Source organism: Mercenaria mercenaria, unplaced genomic scaffold (genome assembly GCF_021730395.1).
Source record: "Mercenaria mercenaria strain notata unplaced genomic scaffold, MADL_Memer_1 contig_3926, whole genome shotgun sequence".
Classification (NCBI taxonomy): Eukaryota; Metazoa; Mollusca; class Bivalvia; order Venerida; family Veneridae; genus Mercenaria; species Mercenaria mercenaria.
The window spans coordinates 15,202-38,449 of record NW_026462114.1 but is presented as its reverse complement, the minus strand read 5'-3'; the positions used below and the strand labels follow the sequence as shown (position 1 = coordinate 38,449).

General features: G+C 33.6%; 1 protein-coding gene across 2 annotated transcripts; it reads left to right on the top strand.

The window, feature by feature from the left end:
- The first annotated feature begins 518 nt into the window (after positions 1-518).
- On the top strand, positions 519-21,995 carry LOC128553536 (tyrosine-protein phosphatase 10D-like). Of its 2 annotated transcripts, none has more exons than XM_053534718.1 (17): positions 519-639; positions 1,297-1,363; positions 1,607-1,789; positions 2,942-3,091; positions 7,875-8,013; positions 8,278-8,345; positions 9,932-10,034; positions 10,190-10,288; positions 10,870-10,957; positions 11,403-11,493; positions 12,403-12,479; positions 13,108-13,242; positions 13,525-13,647; positions 15,221-15,372; positions 16,922-17,057; positions 19,461-19,542; positions 21,089-21,995. In XM_053534718.1, exons 1-17 carry the CDS (start codon positions 613-615, stop codon positions 21,160-21,162), a joined length of 1,794 nt encoding a protein of 597 aa, XP_053390693.1. In that variant the 5' UTR covers positions 519-612; the 3' UTR covers positions 21,163-21,995. The 2 variants fall into 2 exon arrangements, with proteins under 2 accessions (XP_053390693.1, XP_053390692.1); XM_053534717.1 differs by lacking the exon at positions 15,221-15,372 and adding an exon at positions 15,668-15,828 and having other exon boundaries at positions 520-639.
- Positions 21,996-23,248: the final 1,253 nt, after the last annotated feature.

Below are 23,248 nucleotides of genomic sequence, written 5' to 3'. Positions count from 1 at the left end.
GAGTATGAAAAAATATATCCCTTTGTTAATACTTTTAGTAGTTCCGTAAAATCTGGATGTGAAAAGCTTGTACTTCATATACAAAGTTAATGTGTATACTCTTCATAGATATGGTCTGTCTTATTGATTGTACATTTAAACTATTGTAACAGTGTTATTTTTTGACAAACTAATATAGTACATGTGTAAAACTACCTGCATAAATTTAGATGCAAGAATATATATTTCTATAATGCTGTTCTAGAAAATAATCGAAATATATACGATTTCAACTTTTAAATTCCTAGGGGTATCCGACATGTCTTTGTTTTTGTATTTGTAAGGTCACTATAAGTTGCCTTTAGTTCTTTCTCATTACTTTAATTATCGTGTTAAATGACGGCGCTAAATACACAATTAATTTAAGACTGAAATACGAGGAATGTGGGCTATCATACAATCTCTGATTTTCAGCATGCATTTCAGTTTAAAAATGTTGAAAGTAGAACAGCTTATATCCATGATTACAAATACTCTATGTAATGTATACGTGAATATACTTCTATACAGGTCGGAGCTGTTACGAATTATACCTCACCTAGTGCGGATACCAAATTCTACCAATTCCGCAATATGACTCCTGGGAATTACAAAGTTACGGTAAGATAAAGTTTCACAGGAACCGTAATTCTATATATATTCTGTATAAAATGCACAAAAGTTTCATTGAGCTGCTGTACATAGACAAATTTAGGATTAAAATAAACCTTACATCATATAAAAGAGCTATCCTAAACAGACTTAAAATTTAAAGAAAAATATGGGTCCTGTATCTTTCATGAGAAATTTCCCTGTTATGAATTTATCACTGTTTTGGCCTTGTAATAATTGATTCTTAATAAATACAACCTCTTCCATATGTTCTACCACATTGTAAAACGTACACGCACAATTTTTTTAAATGTTAATATAATTATGCAACTGTCCGATTTACCCTTAATATGATGATTTAAACTATCCAGGTGTTGCTGCCCTGTGCCCATTTATTACAGAAAATCTTAAACCAATTATACAATAAAATTTGATGAAAAGAAGGAAAAGTGTAGTTTAGTATATGGTTATCGAAATACATTTTATAGCATTAAAAGGAATTTTAAAATATCAACAAGAAAGTTTGATTCCCTTTACATAGTATATATTACGGTTAACGTTATGATACAAGTCCACACAATGTGTTACTGGCTTGCGATGTTTGGTTTTGTTTGCTTCTTTGTGTCCAGTGCTACACTAAATCTAACTTTGCTGTAATCGTAATAGGTATTTGCTGAAACTGTGATTGGCACAGGAACCCATTTATCAAACACAACTCACATTAAAGCCGGAGGTAAGAAAACCTATTTCATATAACCTAAACGACAGATATATTTTGTCTTCTATAGTACCAAACAACACGATAATCTTATCTGAGTAATTCTGTTGGTTGTGTTGCTTTATAAAATGATACAAACATATTTTAAATGATATTTACATATTTTGTATTAAATTTGCCAATTTACATACTTTATTGTATAACAGTGCATTCAAAACAATGTTTAAACAGTGAAATGGACTAAATATTAAATTCCAGCACCTATAAAGCTTGTCGAGGAAACTGATAGCAATTTGCTGATGAAAGCAAGCCCTGTTAAGGTGTCTGATGAAGAGAGACAGATATCTGTACAGCTTCCTTTACACAATCTGCTGTGTAATTCGTTAAATGGACCACCTGTACGCTGGGGTGTAGTCGTTGTTCAGAATGGAAAACAAAACGGTAATTATAATTTTCAATCTTTAATAGGAAAAACTAAGAAAGGCAAATATTAATAAAATTTGGAACTTTCTTTGAAATTTATCTTTGAAAAAATTAGTGTACACCTGCCAAACGAGAATCCATTTCTCTTATTACGTTCCTCTAGCCGTCTCCATTTTTATGTCAGTTTTAAACTCTGGCAGTATTGAAACGTAATTCAGATACTTCACACAGAGATAGATTATAACGCGAAAAAAGGGTTGAGCGTAAAGGCATAAATATCTATAATATTTTAGAAGTATCTCTGTTTCTTGCAATTAGTATTTCAATAGCTTTAAAACAAGACTTATAGTACTTAGAAGCTAATTTAATGTCACTTGATGCATTCATAGAGGTACATTATTTATACAATTCTCCACATTTATACAATTCTCCACACAATTTTTATTTATTTATCAGAATATCCTGCAAAATTCTTATGTCAGTAAAATTTTACCACTAATCATTTTCACAGGCACGGGTCCAGTTTTTAATTTTTTGTTTAATATAAAAAAAAATCCCTTTTTTCACACAATTAACCTTTTATATGTTAGTCAAATGAAAAAAAAATCGATGACAAAAAATCCGGTCACAGTATCATATTCCATGTATATGATATTGTGACCGGATTTTTTTGTCATCGATTTTCTTTTCATTTGACTAACATATATAAAGTATATTTGTGTGAAAAAAAAAACCAACATATTTTTATATCAAACAAAAAATAGACACTGGACCCGTGCCTGTGATCATTTTCAGACTACTTTTTATGTATTTTTAAGAAAAAATATTTTTTCGCCTAAAATATGTGGATTAGTCCTTTTAACATTACTTATCATAAATTTAAAGTTAATTTGAGCACACTTTTAATTCTTTTTGTCTGTGTTGAAAATCTTTTGTTGACCATTTGAAACATAAATCACTGAATTTCATGTTTAATCTTACATACACAGTGACACTGCTGCAATAATCACATTTACTTCAATTCTTTGATAGTTACGCGGTATAAATTCATTCTGGGTAATACTTAACAATGGATATTGATAAAACACACCTTAATGCATGTAACTCTATAGCTAATCATAAACGAGGAAGATCGATATTTTCACCTTAACATGCTTGTACTTGTTTCAGATGACCCATTTATTGGAACTGTAAAAGACTTTAATGATACTCGACTGTCAGTCTACGAAAGATGGTCACAGGTAAAGGATGATGATCCAATCCCCGAATATGTTACAACTCCAACAAATTGGAGTCCTAAGTGCTCGCCACAAGTCATAGGTAAATAGTTTCTTGTTAGTAATATTTCTCATCAGACGTGACGTACAGGGATTTTATGAAATTTTGTTTCACGAAAATAAAGGATGCGAATTATTAAATAACATGCATGAAAATAACAGACATACTTTTGAATTTGTTTTCCGGTTTTTATAATAAGATGTCTGTATGCATACTAGTTAATTTAATTTTTGCGCTAATTGGTGTGAATGCTGAAAGTTGTCAGTCAGATATTTTTCTGTCTCAGTCAATGTATGGGGATGCCTGTTTCGAACTCCGCAAAAATCCACTTTGTTGACTTTGGAAGTACTGGTATCAAATTACTATCATCGATATCACTATGACGGATTGTTTCAAAATCCAACTAGTACAATCTGATTTTATGCAAAAAACAGGGAAAAGGCGGTGGCTTAAGGAAGTGGTAGCGATAGAAAAAGAGGGGGAAGTTTAACAAGTATTAATATTCAAAATGCAATGCTGCGTTTTTATCTCACCTGAGCACGAAGTGCTCAAAGGTGAGCTTTTGTGATCATCCTGTGTCCGTCGCCCGTCGTCGCCCGTCCGTCGTCCGTCCGTCCGTCCGTCAGTCGTCCGTCCGTCCGTCGTCAACAATTTGACTGTTAACACTCTAGAGGTCACAATTTCCGCCCAATCTTAATGAAACTTGGTCAGAATGTAACCCTCAATAAAATCTTGGATGAGTTTGATATTGGGTCATCCGGAGTCAAAAACTAGGTCACCAGGTCAAATCAAAGGAAAAGCTTGTTAACACTCTAGAGGTAACAATTTTGGCCCAATCTTAATGAAACTTAGTCAGAATGTTATTCTCAATAAAATCTTGGATGAGTATTTATCGGGTCATCTGGGGTCAAAAACTAGATCACCAGGTCAAATCAAAGGAAAAGCTTGTTAACACTCTAGAGGACACAACTTTGGCCCAATCGTAACGAAACTTGGTCAGAATGTTACCCTCAATAAAATCCTGGACCAGTTTGATATTGGGTTATCTGGGGTCAAAAACTAGGTCACTAGGTCAAATCAAAGGAAAAGTTTGTTAACACTCTAGAGGCCTCAATTTATGCCCAATTTTAATGAAACTTGGTCAGAATGTTATTCTCAATAAAGTCTTAGACGAGTTTGATATTGGGTCATCTGGGTCAAAACTAGGTCACCAGGTCAAATCAAAGGAAAAGTTTGTTAACACTCTAGAGGTCACAATTTTGGCCCAGTCTTAATGAAACTTGGTCAGAATGTTATTCTCAATAAAATCTTGGACGAGTTTGATATTGGGTCATCTGGGGTCCAAAGCTATGTCACCAAATCAAATCAAAGGAAAAGCTTTTTAACGCGCTAATGGTCTCAATTTTGGCCCAATCTTATTGAAACTTGGTCAGAATGTTACCCTCAGTAAAATCTTGGACGAATACGATATTGGATTATCTGGGGTTAAAAACTAGGTCACCCGGTCAAATAAAAAAAAACTTGTTAACACTGTAGAGGCCATATTTATGACTGTATCTTCATGAATCTTGGTCAGAATGTTAATCTTGATGGTCTCAAGGTCCAGTTTGAATATTGGCCATGTTGGGTCAAAAACTAGGTCACCAGGTCAAATCAGAGGAAAGCTAGTTAAAACTGTTGAGGCCACATTTATGAACATATCTTAGTGAAACTTGGTCAGAATGTTAATCTTAATGATCTATAAGTCAAGTTTTAATCTTGGTCAGGTAAGGTCAAAAACTAGGTTACTAGGTCAAATTTAAGGAAAAGCTTGTTAACATCTAGAGGCCATATTTATAACTTTATCTTCATGAAACTTAGTCAGAATGTTAATCTTGATGATCCTTGGTCAAGTTTGAATCTGGGTCATGTGGGATCAAAAACTAGGTCACCGGGTCAAATCAGAGGGAAAGCTAGTTAACACTTTAGAGACCACATTTATGACCATATCTTTATGAAACTTGGTCAGAATGTTAATCTTGATGATCTTTAGGTCAATAGGTCAGGTGAGCGATACAGGGCCTTCATGGCCCTCTTGTTTTAAACACAGTTACCTTCAACGTAATTCACAGCCACGCAGACACGTACGTACAAAAGACAAACACAAACACACATAACTAACATACATAGATAAACAAACAGGCACAATAATAGTGTTCGGCAGCCAAAATTATTGTTAGCACGGTAACTTACTCATAGTACAAGGACAGGGGTTGCAAAAGCAAGGGAGCGCTAAATCAAGGGGAAATGATGGGGAAAGTAATTAAGGAGAAAGAATAAAGAAACGCTTACGTCAAACAAGGAAACAATCGCAGCACAAAATACAAGACGGAAGGAAATAAAAGTGATAGATAAAGGCATTGTCTTGGAACGGTTAGAAACCTGTATAAAAACTTGAGATTTAAAAAGTTAAGGGCATGCCAACCTCTCAAGTCATTACCAGTTGCACAATCCTGTAAGAAACATATATTAATGCTCTAGCAATGTTTCATTGTTTAACTTCATCAAGTTGCTCCGTGTTTTCATCAATAGTGGACCACACTTTTCTGCTGTTTGCTATATACGAGGGGCGTTCAATATGTAATGTTACTCCATATGTAGTTCCGTAACCGCTGGTTATTTTTAGATGCGGTTTTCGGCACATTATAGAGCAATTTATTGGGAACACAATGCTATATAAATTATAAAAATCGGCAGGTTCAAAATAAAAATATAATCATTTTAGTGAGGTGTACTCAGGTACACTGGACCATAATTATAATTTAGGTTTGTCCTGGGCATCCAGAGTCTTAGAAAAATAGAATAACTTGTAAAATCGCAAAATTCTATCATTTTTCTACGAGGTACAGCAATTTGTGATCCGTTTGCGTTTGTTTTAAACTATTTATTGCATGTTTAATTTTACAACACAACTAAAAAATCTAAACTCGAGGTTGATTCCATCTTGAATGGGTGTTGAGAGCGATTAATTAAGTTGTAAGAACTAGTTTCGCAATCGAGAATTAAGATACTAGTATCAACTTAAAATACAAGATTTCTTTAATCGATGATTATCGCGCCTGACAAAATTGCAGAGGCTTATTGTACTCACCTTATCATTTTTCGAGTAAAAATATACACACTCAATTTAAAACTGTTTTAAACTTTTTTATTTTAGTTTTCATGTGTTTTTGTGAAGATCATGATTTGTTTTATCTGTTTAAACTGAAAATTGAACTATAGTTCTAGTTGTTGAATAGTAGAATCAAGGAATTGCATATGACAATCTCAATATTTTGGACATAAAATTGTCCAGTATACCCGAGTACACCTCACTCAAATGATTATATTTTTACTTTGAATCTACCAATTTTTATAATCTATATAACATTGTGTTGCCAATAAATTGCTCTATAATGTGCTGAAAACCGCATCTTAAAATAACAAGCGGTTACGGAACTACATACAGAGTAATATTACATATTGAACGCCCCTCGTATATTGTTTCTTTGTTTTGGGTTTAACGCCGTTTTTTCAACAGTATTTCAGTCATGTAACGGCGGGCAATTGTTCCAGTACAATCTGTTCTCAGCAAGTAACTGCAAAATTCCTCACATGAATCAGAGGTGGAGGACCAATAATTTCAGACACAATGTCGTTTATCAAATAGTCACGGAGAACATACGCCCAGCCGGAGGATCGAACTCACGACCCCGCGATGCGTAGACCAACGCTCTACCTACTGAGCTAAACGGGCGGGCTTACGCTATATATAAAGATCGTTAGATCACAAGCGACAACACCATTCGTTGCTATGTTAGTAAATTATCACACGACAACAACCCAACCTTATAATACCACAGTCACACATACGGCGCAAATAGCTACGTCTAGCTACGGATAGAAACGTAGTTACCCGTATCGATCCGTACTTGAGCCGTATGGATTGGTACGAATTGATACGGATTGCTACTTTTAGGTACGTCTCAGGTACGTATCAATACGGATAGATACGGATTACTACGTTTTTATCCGTGGCTAGACGTAGCTTTCCGCTCCGTATGTGTGGCTGGGGTATAAAATAGTATAGCATCATTCTCGTCGAAGTTGTTTCCAAACCGTTGCCTGTTTGGTTCTATCCTACTTTTATGCCCCCGAAGGGAGGCATATTAGTTTTCAACTGTCCGTCCGTTCGTTAGTTCGTTCGTTCGTTCGTCACAACGTTATTTTTTTTTTTGCATGAAGGCACTTTACTCGCGAACCACTACTCCCAGGACCTTCAAACTTCACCTGCTGATAGTACTTATTGAGTACACCACTCCTACTGACTTTAAAGCTACCAGATCAAAGGTCAAGGTCACAGGGGCCAACGTTAACTTTTTACATGAAGGCACTTTACTCGCGAACCACTGCACTCATGACCTTCAAACTTCACATGCTAATAGTACTTATTGAGTTTAATATCCCTACCGACTTTGGAGTCATTAGATCAAAGGTCAAGGTCACAGGGGCCAATGTAAACTTTTTTCATGAAGGCACTTTACATGCGAACCACTGCACACAGGACCTTCAAACTTCACATGCTGATAATACTTACTGAGTACACCACCCCTACTGACTTGACTTTTGGGTCACCAGGTCAAAGGTTAAATTTACACTGATAATACAAAAGTATAGAATAAGTTTGCAGCTACAATTTACATTTGTATTTACTAACGTAATTCTAATATCTACATCAGAAAAGTAGAATTTACTTTTTTGTCTTTCTCAGTGAAGATATTCGTATATTTTAACTTCTTTATTGAAGGCAGTCGGAAAAAGAGGTCTACAGATCCAGATTCCAAGGAGCTTTACGAAGATTTTGTTGTCGGAAGCCAAGGAGAGTGCTCAGGTGTGCCAAATGACCAGTATTGTAATGGAGAATTGCAACCAGGCAGAAGTTACAGGTAACAGTTCAGAATAAGTTATAAATAATGGCTTCTAATACCAAATGTAAGTATATAGTCTAGAATTGCAAAACTTAGTTCTACGATATGTGATGAAGGTCATGACGTTTTACGCTTTCAACGTTATCGGGTGCTTTAGTACTACAGTGGTGTTATACAATACTATTTCTAAACACCAATAACACTTTAATCAGTTAACAGATATACCGTAGTAAGATTTTAAGATGATGAAGAACTCATGTTTCATTATATTGTGTATTGTAGGGTGAAGGCATTCGTGTGCACGTCTGAAGGATGCACGGAAACTAGATATTCTAACCCAATATCGACTGGTGAGTTTGATCCAAATGTTTAGGTCTTTGAATACTTTAGAATTGTACACGAAGAGAACAATTTCTTCATTATGGGTGAAGATTTACGTGTTGTCTCTCTCGATGCACATTATCTGCATGAAAAGAGCAAGCTAATCTATCCATTATGATACGTATCATTATTTTACGTTCTTTTGGAAATAATGTTGCCAGCTTACTATGTCTTCCACATGTAATTAGGGAGACATACTGATTAAGGGTTGTTTGTCTATAGAGCACAATTCTTGTCCACGCAACTCCTCTGACACCGCTAGGCCGATTTAGACCAAATTTCATAAAATGACCATTGCCAAGCCTAGGTATGCATGTCGTCAGCATGTTCCAGTTCAGTGACTCCGGCCATTTGATGGGCCTTAATTAGTTTAATTGTATGATAAACAAGAGCAGCTAACGCTTCTGAGATTTCATCATACAAAACGGATATGACGTTGGCAGATATATATAACAACGTGACGTTGAAAGACGTCGCAAAACACTGACATACATATTAGCGCCTTAAGGTATTGGATCCGTAATAGAGTACCTCCTTTTTGAAGAGTATTCAATCATACCATAAACCTACTTTGACTGCAAATTTCGAGGGGGCGTAGGTTAAGCCCCACTGGGACCAATTTTATTTACTCTCCATATTTTCCTTTTTTCAAGTAAGTTTAAATTCTCCAATTTGCGTTCATTCTTTGGATTACATATTGTGAAGGAAATGCGTGTAGGTTTTACTTCTGCCCCAACGTTATTTTTGAATGATGTAAGCAAAATTCAAAACAGACCAACAGTTGGAGTTAGAATTCTGTCTCATTTAATCTGTTTACTTGGGGCGTCCTAGAAAAAATAATATTTACATTTTTATTTTGTGTTTTAAAATCGTTTAACAATAGCTTGGTGTTTCTTTTATCAACATTAATGCTGTAATGAATTTTCTGCAAACGTTTTAGTTAGTGACCATCACATTGAAATTTGTCACTACGTAAGCTTGAGGAAATACCATAAATTATACAAAATTTACAAAAAACAGCACGGTAAAGTTGTTTAAAATTTGCAACACAGTGCAAAACATGGTCAGCTTTAAGAATATACCAAGCAAATGCCATTTTTTAAACATTACTATTAGGGGTCCATTACCTTAAGATATACTTTTGCCATTTTCTTATATGATAGAGCGGGTTTCCACCAAACATTGAATGAGAGGTCAGTCAGTATCGGCATGTTCCGGTTTAGTGATTTTCAGGGAAGTTATTGCCCTTTATTTTCTCAAAGTTTATGCTATTTTTGCAACTTCTCTTCACAGTTAGTCAAGTTTCAACTACACCTTACAGGAGTTATCGGTGCCAATCCTGGTCATGTGTATTATTGGCTTGTTCATGTAGTTTGAAACGTTGTTGTGCATATTATCGTCATGTCCTGGTTTATTTTGTTTTCAGTGAGGTTATTTAATTTGTGGCATTTTTTACGATTTCTGCCTGTTAAGTGGTGGAAAACATAAGTTTCTCTTGTAAAAAATAATCTTTACAAGTTTGTTAATCACTTAATTGATGATTTCATCTATTTAGACCCAGATTTGACTGTACCAATAGCAGCTGGGACATCATCAGCGATTGTTGTGTTGGTGGTTGTATTTGTTGTTGTTTTCATTTTAAGAAGAAAACAGACGGCGTAAGTATTCAAACTTTGCTCGCTTATTTGATGTACGTTTTTGCATTATCTAGAATTTTACAGTTCCTGAACAGGTAAATAACTGGTGACTTTTAAATTTTTTAACCTTTTTTATCTTTATGTTAAATTAATGTGGTTATAATTTTCTGCCTTAGGTGTTTTGCAAAAGATCCCGAAAGAAGTACGCCTACACATAGACCCGGTGATGACATTAATCTGGATAAAATTGAGCCCACCAAAAAGAATTCCTTCAGGTGTTTATTGATCTATATATTAATATATTAACTTTGAGAGAATGGGAAAATTTATATTAATTGGAACAAATTGAAATAACCAAAACATAAACAAAACACATAAATATACAAAAAGCAACATTGCTCCTCCTAGCAACCAAACTAAAATGAATAAGCACAGTCAAAGAGAAAGAATACACTGCACCTTGGTAAAATATCAAGGAATAGCATGTAAACTAAGTAACTAAATTTTAATATCACAGTTTAAATATGCATGTACTATTAGATACCGAGGGTCAGAAAAACTAATTTTATTTATGTGTTGTCTTTTGGTTATTCTTTAATTTTGAACTTTATGGTTTAAACGATAATTTAAAATACTTTGTATATTAACCAATAAAATAATATGTAGAATGATAATTATATTGATAACAGTATTATGTTTGATAGCACACTCAATACGCAGTTCATATCAACGTTTATAAGAATCGTATTGCATTTGGATCATATTATTAAGTTTTATGCTAATAATGTCAAATATCCTTCCGTCACCTTCTCTTATGGCAGCAAGCCAGTTTAATATTGTTTCGTTTGTTTTATAGACCAGGACCAATAAAGCTCTCTGATTTCCCGGATACTGTTGAAAAAATGCACAGAGATTCGGATTTACTTTTTGCAGATGCATACAAGGTTTCTATTTTATTTTGTTCTTTTGTTCATATATGATTAGTGGTCATTGTAATTCTTTGCTTGAATTTGCGGCTGTGTACTAACTAGTAATGTATTTCGTTACTTCTACCAGTTTTATTAAACAGTGCGAATCTGAACGACAAACTATGATTTTATTAAAGAGTAAAACACTGTTCAATTTATATAATTCTGGTTGTCACACGATATCAAGGTTTATGATCTACATCGTTGGCGCCATCCACCAAATATTTGCCTGTTTAGTATGGTTTTCTTTTTATAAGCGCCATAATGTTGTTTGGCGCTATAATGTAACAATTTGAACGTACAAACTGTCTTTTTTGCATAAACACACAAAGTTTCAGTCTCCATTGTTAAATAGGAAAATGAATATCAGTTTGTGTTAGTGTTGCATTTTACATAACATTTACATTACATTTGTTTCAAGCTTTTGAAAGAAAAAAGTCCTAATCACCCAATGACAGCAGCAGAACAACAATGTTGCAGACCGAAGAACAGATACACAAATATTCTTCCATGTAAGTATCTGTTATGATGATTGTCACCTCCAACATACACCAGGGATGTGCCTAATAATTTTCAAAAATAATTTATTAATTCCAATTACAGTGAGAAAATTGCTAATTAAATTAAATTACAAGCCATTTTCAAAAAATTATTAATTAATTACAATTATTTTGCTAAAAGTAATTAATTATAATTAATTATTTTATCTCTCCTTTGGAAGGATAAAATGTTTGAGGGCTGATGAATTCATGATGTGCACCATGTGTAATACCACGACAGAATGACAAGTTTTAATATCCGTTTCTCTGTACATTCCTAATTATTAGGTTTAGTGACTAAAATGTATCACACTTAACAGAACTGAATAGAGAATAACAACTCTAACACCTAATTGTTGATACAACAATACCTGTCAGATATTTACTGTCACTGAAAATTTCACACGCCCATTGATCAGTAAAAAAGCCAAAGTAATTGAAAGTAATTAGATTTAATTGACAATTACAACCCAAACCTTAGTCAGTAATTAATTAATTTCAATTACTTTAATTTAGTTTGTGCTTAGTTATTCAAAAATTTGTAATTAATTATAATTAATTAAATTACAATTATAATTAGGCACATCCCTGATATTTACACCTAAACCTTACAACGTATGAGTCAGACGCTGTGCAAGAGAAACAAATATTAGATATATCATATTACATGTATATTGTTTTTAACTCTAATGAAACAATACATTTTATTTATCTGATATGATTAACCAGTAGCTTAGAATATGCAAATATTTACGAGATATCAGTGCACAACAGTACAAAATTGTAGCCACATTATTGAAACAAAACAACCTTCAGATATTGTCAATATGGTTTGTTCTGTTCTTAAGTCTTTTGCGGAGTTTATATTTTACCATATTTCAGTTGATCATTCAAGAGTAAAACTGCGGCCATCAGATGACATGGAAGGATCTGATTATATCAACGCAAACTATATTCCGGTAAAATCTTATCTTATCAAAAAGGGAAAATGTGACTTTTTCTAACTAAACAAGTCTCCAATTTCCAAATCGGGACATGTCCTAAAAGTAAATACGATAAGAATACTTTACTTTGGATAAAAAGGTTCATATATTCTGTATTGCTTTGTCATTGGGTATCTACTTTTTATTCTGACTTGATTTCAAATTGTTACAGACATTTATCACGATTGTATGTGTGTGTGCAGTTTCCAGTAAATATTTATCTTAAACTGCAAGAACCAAATGTCGTGATAAATTAAAACTTTTTTTCTAAGTCAAAGACAACATAGCACATGTGCTTAAGAAGTGCGATATAACTGTACTAAATTGTTATATTGTGTTTTACTGCTTGCTTTGGCTGCTATGGTTTCATATAGACAAACGAAGTAATAAGCATAGTCCTTATATGGCGAAAGTTGTCAGAATATCATATAATTGCCTTTGGTAACTTTGTCATTGCCTTTGAAATTATGCTGATAAATAATCAAATTATGTGAAGTGTTTTGAATCCACTATCCACGTCGCATTACTTTAATGATTCAGCATACTTGTACAGAAATGTCTACTCAGCGACTCAGCTATTGTTTTCCATGTTTTTACACTTCAGGGATATACATCTCGAAGAGAATATATTGCTACCCAAGGTGCTATGCAGGCAACCTTTGATGACTTCTGGCGAATGATTTGGGAGCAAAACGTAGATACAATTGTGATGTTGACAAAGCTTATGGAAAAAGGGCGGGTAAGTTTCAAAAATAAAATATTTTCTCATTTTGTTCAAACATCGATGTAATGCTCATGTGTTTGTTTTTTATGATTTTATGTAGGTGAAATATTTTGTCAAAACTTTAACAGAGCATGTTACATATGAAAAAGTACGTATTCTTATTGTTGAAACTGTTTTTACGTATTTATTTTATGGAAATAGGGTCAACTTTTTCATCAACGTTAGGGCCTCATAGTTTCACAATACCACATTTACGTAATGCATGATAACTTTAAGTATGTGATTAAATAATTACAGCACAAGTGTGATAAGTATTGGCCGGACTTGGGTGAACCAGTATTCTATGGTGATTTGGTTGTGTCCCTTCAATCAGAATCTAATCTGTCAGACTATACAATCAAGATATTTGAAGTAAAAATGGTATGTATTCTAAGCTGTTTTCCCCCATTGATAAGATGTGTTTGTTTTAATATTTGCATTACAAACTTTTGCCAAACGTTTTTACAACAAAACAGTTGTCTACAAAATAATGAGAACTAACACATCCCGTAAATGTAATGTACGGTATTTTTAAATGGACTTTTATGATATTTAAGGATGTACGAGCGAATTTTTTCTAACGTTAAGAATGTTTTCATACCCTGTGAGGTTGAAGAACATTAGTTTCTAAGACAAACAAGAGCAGAAAAAACATAGGTCACCGAACTCGTTTTAATTTTATAGGGTATTTTTTTCACCCACTGTTTACGCATTTCTGAAATTTTGTAAAATTGAAAAAATGTTGGTACTTTATAAAACATTTAATATCCTACTTAATCTTATAGGGATTTCAGGTCTTACAGGTTAATATGAATATATGGTGATGTCAGTATTATATAAGCATAACTGTCGCTAACAGATCTTTTTAAGTTTTACATGTTGACATATTTACCCCACCCACTTTATTTTAAATGGAAAAAACGTATTTAGATCTACAAAAATATTCTGACGTTAAGATTTTCAAAATATTTTGCAGCATTAATGACACAAAAAATGCTTCAAAATGGAAAGAAAAAAGTAGGGGTCACCGTGCATCTAAGATTTATTAAGAAAAGACTGTTGAATTTTGATATTTTTTGTTCCCTTTGTTTTAATTTATATTTTCTAGATAATATAAAGTGCTATCTTGAAAACTTTTATTTATAGCTTAACATTATATGTATCAGTCAGAAAAATATCAAAACCAAACCTGATCTACTTTAATAGATATTTGAAATTACCTACCCCTACCCCATCGTAAATCTAACGTCAATTTTAGGCAAATGCCAGCCAAAAATAAGGGTGAAAATTTTTTTTTCGCAAAAAGCATAATATATTTGGTTAAATGGTACATTATTAGCCATATTGTAATTATTTAGCATTAATTTTTGGCAAAACTTTTGTTAGAAAGCAATATTCGAAAATACATTTTTCAAAATGGCGGATATCCTGAAAAAAAAAACGCTCGTACATCCTTAAATATCATAAACATAAAGTAGTTCTAAAAGTAGCTAACATATGTTATATCTATTTATAGACACTGAACATAATTTAGAAAGTGGCATAAAGTTAGGTTATATAAAAATAACAATTTTATAGCTTAGGACATTGTATGTTGGTTTCTAAGTTGGGCTTATGTCCGTCCTTACTTTTGATCTTCACATCAATATCTTACAATATCTTACAAGTCAATGCAATTCACTCTTATGAAGTGTCTCGCGTTGAAATTTTAGAACTTGTTGGTGTCACTGAAATTAAACTACATATGTGTACATAAAAGCTTATACTACCTCCACCCTAGCAACTTTTTTTTATGTTGCATCGTATAATACTGTATTCTAAAGTTAATAAATTTATGATTATCTACGTCGACTTTTAGCGTAACGTCTAGCATACATTTTTGTTTGATAACATTGCACCACTGTTGATCTTTTCAGTTCAGACTGGTGTTTGATTCTTTAAATATTTTATACAGGGCACTAAAATGAAGAAAATAAAACATTTCCATTTTCTACAATGGCCAGATTTTGGGTGTCCGGATAAACACTGGCCTGTTATAAACTTCATCTCAATGGTTCGACAGTATAGGCCCCCGTTTCCCAAAGGGCCTTTATTGGTGCATTGCAGGTACACTGCATGAAGAAAAGTTTAGTAGTCAACCTCCAAAGTGCATGTATTTTATTTGTATTGAATACTTATATTTACGTAAATTCAAAGCCAAGGGTACCAGCATGTATGAACAGATTTGAACTGAATGCGATTGTCATGAAGTAAAACTTGTAGGCTATCGGCTATAATACCCGTATCATATCAATATGTGTATATGAAAAGCATGCTACTGTAGCTTCACCTAAGGCATATGTACAAGCTAGAGTATATAGAACTTGTTTGATTGTGAAATTAATTCTTGCATGGTTTCTAGAAAGAGGAACGAAAAATGGTCAGGCATTTTAGTTACCTAAAATGGCCGGATATGGGTTGTCCCGACACTCCAGACTTATTGCTAGAATTTGTTAAAGCTGTGCGACAGTACACAGATCGCGAAAAGAGAACGACATCAGGGCCAACGGTAGTGCACTGCAGGTAACTGATATTTAATAGGACATGATATGCAGAAATATGATAAAGATATCGCAGATAGTTTAAAAGATTCTTGCAATGACCATAGCCACATATCATAGTTGTAAAGATATGACTTTGATAGTTTGTTCTTTGCGTCACTTTTCTTTTATTTGCACCCAGTGGCTATTAATACTATGTTGAGTGCATTTCTCTCGATTTCATTTATATGCAATAACATAATAAATTCTGTTTAGCAGTCATGTAAACTTGATATGTGAAATAATGAAATGTATAATTGCTCATATGTTCACCAAGTTCCTTCGTAAACTGGTAGGAAATGTTAAAACAATGTAAAATAGAAATTGCATTCACATGAGTATGTGTGTCCATGCTCATTGCTTTTGTTTGTTTTAGCTGCCAAACAATAGAATTAAGTAGTTATAATGTATTATTACCTTAAACTTGTCCAAAATGGTATTTTATAACCCCATTTTCGAATACATTTAATATTTAACAAATAATCAATACCTTCGAGTAGTTTATCGTCTGATTTACCACGGTTTAGAGTTCAGATGCGTAGGAATTGAAAGTTTAAATACCGAAGCATCTGAACGACGAACCGTGGTAAATTAGACGATAAATCACAAGAAGGCCTTGATTGTTTTTATTCTGACATGGTCATTGATAAATTTTAATAAATATTATGCTGGACTTCATTTACGCGAGGAGTAATGTATCGGACGTCATGTGGTAATTTGACGTCATAATTGACGTCATATTGCTCTCGCGCGTCAACGTTGTTTATAGCAGAATATACAGACCTTGATTTTCTTCCTTGTTTAACTGGAAATCAAATCAAGCCATGTTAGAATTTGATTTAATGAATGACAATTATACATGATTACCATTTTGCATATTCATAGAGAAAAGTAATAATATGAGAATAAAAATGTCTCTTGAACGTTTAAGTTTCTACAGTGACACTTACAGAAGTTCTGAACTTCGACGGAATACCGTGCACTCAATGTATAACAATATATGAAGTAAATAATAGTAAGTCATAGTGAAACCAATTTTAAATCTACTAATACATCAGTTTTGTTGTATATCACAGCGCCGGTGTAGGACGTACAGGGACATTTATAGCTGTTGATTACTTGTTACAACATATCAGAGATCATGACGAGGTTGACATATTCAGTCTTGTCCTAGAAATGAGGAACCATAGGCTCAATATGGTACAGACCGAGGTAAAGATTGTTTGTTTCATTATATCAAATAACATTGCAAGACTGATCTATTCAAGCTTCTCCTAGAAATGAGGAACCACAGACTCAGTATTGTACAGACAGAGGTAAAGATTGTTTGTTTCATTATATCAAATATCGTTGCAAGACTGATCTATTCAAGCTTGTCCTAGAAATGGAGACCCGCAGACTCGATTTGGTACAGCCAGAGGTAAAGATAAGTTGTTAGTATTGCATTATCTCAGATATCACACGGTTGATATATTCAGTTTTGTCCTAGAAATGAGGAACCACAGACTCAGTATTGTACAGACCGAGGTTAAGATTGTTTGTTTCATTATATCAAATATCGTTGCAAGACTGATCTATTCAAGCTTGTCCTAGAAATGGAGACCCGCAGACTCGATTTGGTACAGCCAGAGGTAAAGATAAGTTGTTAGTATTGCATTATCTCAGATATTACACGGTTGATATATTCAGTTCTGTCCTAGAAATTAGGAACCATTGATTTAGCATGTTACAATCAGAGGTAATGCTAGCTGTTTCATTATATCAGAGATCACGATTAGGTAATGCACATTCAGTCTTGTCTTTCAAATGTGGAACAATAGCCTGAGCATAGCAAAGACGGAGATACTACATACGAAATATTAGGATAAGGTTGATTGTGCAAACTTGTCCTAACATGCTGAACATTATACAGAGAAAGGTGAGGATTTCTTGTAGCAACAGATCAGAGATCCCGACAGATTTGCCCTTTCAACCTAGTCAGAGAAATAATGAATCATAGCATGAACATGGCATAGGCAGAGGTAAAATAATCAATCAGATATCGAAATGAGGTTGACATAGTAATTTTGTCATAGAAATGAGGAATATATCATTTGACCTTGGCTGTTGAATGAGGAATCATAGACTGAATATGACACTAACAGTGAAAACTAAAACTTATACTGTAGAAGCATATTTGAGACCATAACTGAGGAGGTTAATATATACAACCTTGTCCTAGTAATTAGAAACCAGATACCAGACTGATATGGTACAGAAACGGATAAGGTGAACTTTTTACAATATACAACGAAAACGGCATTTATTGTCCGAGAAGTAAGGAACAATAGGTTGAATATGGTGTAAAGAGAGGTGGGGAGTTATTGCAACATATTAAAAAGATTAAGACGAGGTTGATATATTTAATCTTGTTCTTGTCTAAGAAATGAGAAACCATAGGCTCAGTATAACATTGACAAAGATAAGACAAAGTTTTACATCATTGAGATATGTTTTTGTTTTATTTAACGTCGCACCGACACATGAGATATAAGTACACTCAACAAAATTCCTAATTGGTCAGTTTATATTGTATTACTATTTTGTTAATAATGCATGTATTCACACGAAATTTCACATACCGACATTTGAATAGGTACTGCAGCTAATTTTTGATTTATTTTTGGCAACTCAAAGCCAAAGTAACCGCATTAGGCGTTTTGACTAACGTTACATATTTTGTACGTGCAGGGCATGTGCTCCAACATGCACGTGTTCGTTTACACTTTTGACATTACTGATGAAAGTCCTACTAGAAAAACACATATCATGGTGAAATTGACACAAAAGCATCGCGATCGAGCTGTCGGAATGTTGCTAGCCGGGACACATTTACGACACGTGTGTAATTATTTTTGTAATTTCAAAAGAATTTTGATATAATTTGTTTGTAGCTGTTACTTTGATGGTTATTTTCATTTTTAACCTTATTTCCGTTTACAAGAACCTTCAATCGTTGGTTATCTACCATCCGCGCTGTTCTGACAAAATTTAACGCAAGGACAATTCATTGAAGTGACCGATTTTGAATTTTGTTGTAAAATTCTGACAGCCCGGGTGCGTTGCTCTTGTGTCAATTTCACAATGATATGTGTTTTTCTAGTAGGACTTTCGTCAGTAATGCCAAAAATGTTCACTAACAAGTGCATATTGGTGCGCATGCCCTGCACGTGCAAAATATGCAATATTGATCAAAACGCCTAATGCGGTTACGCTGGTCGTGAGTCGGCCAAAAATAAATCAATAATTAGCTGCAGTACATATTCAAATGTCGGTATGTGAAATTTCTTGTAAATACATGCATTATTAACAAAATAGTTATACAATATAAACTGACCAATTAGGAATTTTGTTAAGTGTACTTCTCCTAAAATGAGTGTCCATTAATTCAGTATAACAATGCATGTGAAAGATAAAAGAATTAATACAACATAAAAGAGACCTGCTGTAAGAATTGCACGTTATAACGTATCAAAGTGATATTTTAATATATCTATGACCTATTTATCAATGTATACATTTGCCTTGACTCAAAAAAGAGATCTTGTAGTGAAAGTATAAATTGTATGTTTAAAGGATCAATATGTTTACATCCACGAGTGCCTGAAAGCATTTATTACAACTGATGAAGAGGAAGAAGACGAAGATGAAGATGAACGTATGCAAATTTTGATATTTTTTTCAAATATGTATTTGTCTTAGAAAAAGTAAGCTATTTATAGTATTCCACCGACATTTGCTACTAAACGTTGGTGTCATAATAAATGAATAATTATAAACCGTTGTTTGTATGAAGACACAATTGCTTACCTTAGCGACAAGTTCTTTTTATGATTGAAGTCCAGCAATGTATTTGAGGGAGATTTATGTACATAAGTTTAATTTAAAGACACATGGGAAATAAAATGGTGTTTAAGATATCTGTTTACACTTCTGTTAGTGCAGAGTGAGATTATAAAATAAAAATAATGAAATTAGGAATAAATGGTGAAGAAACGGGAAAAAGCAGTGTGACTGTTGCGTTTTGGACAGAAAATTGCATTATCACCCTTATAATATCTATCGTAGTTTAGCCACGTCTGTGTTATAATTGATGTTATCATATACGGTACTATAAATAGTAACAAAAATGTCGTTTAAAACGGTCATTACGGCCTCTATTGACAAAGCTATAATGACGCAGTGTGCCTCGATGCCATAATCATAATGGCCCCGGGTAACCGGAACGTCAGCGCGTTCTGACGTTGACGTCATGTAGCAACTATCATTATGGCGGGTGAAAGGGTGTTGAATCATTTTCAGATCGATTGTCAAATTGTCATGTCATTTTGATGAAAAAACAATCGATACAAATGATGCTTAGGCCCCGTACGTTTGTAGAAAATGTATATGAAATGAAAATACCAAGATGAAAAAGGTATCTAATGAAAAGGGCAATGTTCGGCTGGTTGTGCCCTTCCATCCATAATGGCACACCTACTTCATAATGGTCCTCGGGCTAAAACCCTCGGGCAATTATGACACTAGGTGTGCCATTATGTCAAGAAGGAACAACCAAGCTGTATATTAACCCCTTAATTAATCTACTTTTTAAAACGCAGTATTGTGATCAGTGAGTAACATCACACTATTTAGATATTTTCAGGTTCTAGTTTTCATACTAGTGAAATACTAAGAAAGTACATGAAAGGGGGATATAACACAATGAGAGGTCACTGCGCAAATACAATGTGTACTAGAATAAGGACGCTTCTTTGTAATCGTGTATTCTGTAAAAAAAATAAGGATCAGAAAAAAAGATTACTTTCGAAAGAAACTGACGTTATATGTCCTATAACTGAAAAGTCAGCTGCGGCAAAATTTAATAATGATGTTATTTCAAATGGTTTGCAGAAGTTTGGCATGTTTTAGCTAGATTTGCATTTGATGATGACATATTGTAAGAAAATGTCTTTTAAAGACATTTTAGAGCTGAGCGCAAAACTAGTGTATCTTGTTCTTCTTTTATATACAGTTATAACAGGTTCGCACTCAGTCCACGAAATTTAAAGACTTGAATGGAACATGACTGTTTAACATCAGTAAATTGCATAACATGAACTTTACATGTTTGCAATACTATATTGTCAAGGATGCTGCTGCGACAATGTATAAGAAAATATAATACGTGTATTAGTTTCTCAAAACTTGTCTTTCTGTTGTAGATGTTTATGTGAATACATCATTCGGAGCGCAAGAAGAAAATATCTATGAAAATTCAGGATATCAGAAGGATTGAGGAGCGTAACAAGGGCATATTATCAACTAGATATGCTGTATACATTTGTGCTACATTATTATATGTGAAATATGTTTTTGACAGACGTCACATTCTACATTGCCTTATCTGACACTATACAATTATTGTGCGCTAGAGAGCTTATAGGGACCTTATAGAGTAACCTATACACAGTTCACAAGTATTCTTCTATAGTTCCTTCCTGACCAGTTACATAAATATGTCATTATGTGATGACCATGTTCTAATCTGTCAAAGTCGTAAATATATATAACATCAGTCTATCTTAACATGCGTTGAAACTTTTTTCATTGATATCTTGACCTTTACCTTCTATTCCCTACATTTTCATGGTATATATAGCTCATGGTGTTAGGAAGTAAAATTCACAGATTGCATAATTCACTGAAAATAAGTCCATTTTCTTTCAAGTGTTACATATCAAATCAAACATATAATCGGACAGAAAATATTGCATTTCCAATCAAGTTTCATCCAATTTGTTTAAGAAATACTATTTGTTGCGTCTTTTCTCATTTTCAAATGCTAACGCACATTCATACCAACATTCATTAACTTGCGTTTATTATGTGTTGTGTAACTACGATAGCATCATAGAATACATTCTTATTGATACTGCAATTAATTTCGTACAGTTTTATCGTCTGCTGTAAATAATTATGCTAAATGCAAATTGACATAGTAATGTCTTTGATGACGTATTTACTTTTTCTTGCCAAAATAGTATAAAGTCAGTGTTATAGCGAGATACAATTTGAATATTATATAACCATTCTTTTATATATACCCTTAATAAATTTCCTTACTCGGTCTTTTCTGTTGTCTTAGAAGCATCCCAAAACTTGGCATATGTTTATAAAATTGCCAATGTCACACAGAAATTTCATCAAATGGTTTTATCAATTTTAAGTAAAAATCCATTTTTTTTTTGTTTTGTTTTGTTTGTATTTTATTTTGTCTTTTTAAAGGGTCATATAAACACAAATCATATCTCTGTATGAGGGCGCCTACACGACATGTTTATACCCGCCAAGACTAAAAGTTGACAGATAAATGTGTTCTGTCGGCGCCCTCTAAACGTCGAGTTTTAGCGTAAAATGTGTCGTGTTTTCGCCCCGCCGACACGACAACACGAAAACTCGACAAATTAGGTTTTTGTCGAATTATTGTGTTTCGTGTTGTCGTGTTTTTGCCCCGCCAACTCGTAATGACAGAAATCAGCCACCATAATTATGCGATATATCATATCATGAGCACTTCGCAGTACTTGAGGAAAGTCACCCACTGACCTACGTTATCAATTACTGTGACGAAACAAAGACAAAAAATCTTATCAAAAGCCTGTAAAGTGATGGATTAGATTTGATTTGCAGGCAGTTTGCAGAAAAAGCTGAAAAACAGTTAATATACGAATTGCTATTGAACCTGAGATGCCACTCTGTATAATTCTTTCCACAATCGATGAAAAAATATAAGTGTCCTATATGACTGCCTGTGTGAGACAGGTTTTCCCCAAACCCTATTTAAACACCTGCCATACTTACGTAGTCGTGCTGAATAATTTTTCTTGCCTACCGTTGGGTTTATTGCAATATTTTCAAAGATATTATAAATCAGAAATCGTTCATACTCTATTACGTCTTAATAAGATTTCAGATTATGACGTCCATATATGCACGTGTAGCTTATATTTTCCCAATGGAAAGATCCCTAGAAAAAAGATGTGTTCTCCTACCCGCATAACTTTGTATTTTTGATAGGCAAGAAATAATGTGTAGAACTGGTAATTCATCTGCAGAACAAAAGTACAAACAATAGCCTGATAAAATTTGTTAGTTCGAGTGCTTTAAACAATAAGAAAAAAAATTAAAACACAAATCAATCTGAAATTGCTGAAATTAAATTTGAATAGAGTAAAAACCACAAGAAAGTGTTTGCAGAGCTTTGTGCTCCCGAAGATTACGAATTTACCATAAAATACAGGCGTAGAACACAGAACGTAGATGCAGATGTTCTTTCTCGAAAGTATAAACACAGTATAATACTTCGACTGAAAAAGACGTTA

Coding starts and splice junctions, on each gene's coding strand:
- LOC128553536 (XM_053534717.1), top strand. CDS start 613: ATGACTCCTGGGAATTACAAAGTTACG. Junction 1,364..1,606: donor AACTCACATTAAAGCCGGAG/GTAAGAAAACCT, acceptor ATTAAATTCCAG/CACCTATAAAGCTTGTCGAG. Junction 8,346..9,931: donor TTCTAACCCAATATCGACTG/GTGAGTTTGATC, acceptor TCATCTATTTAG/ACCCAGATTTGACTGTACCA.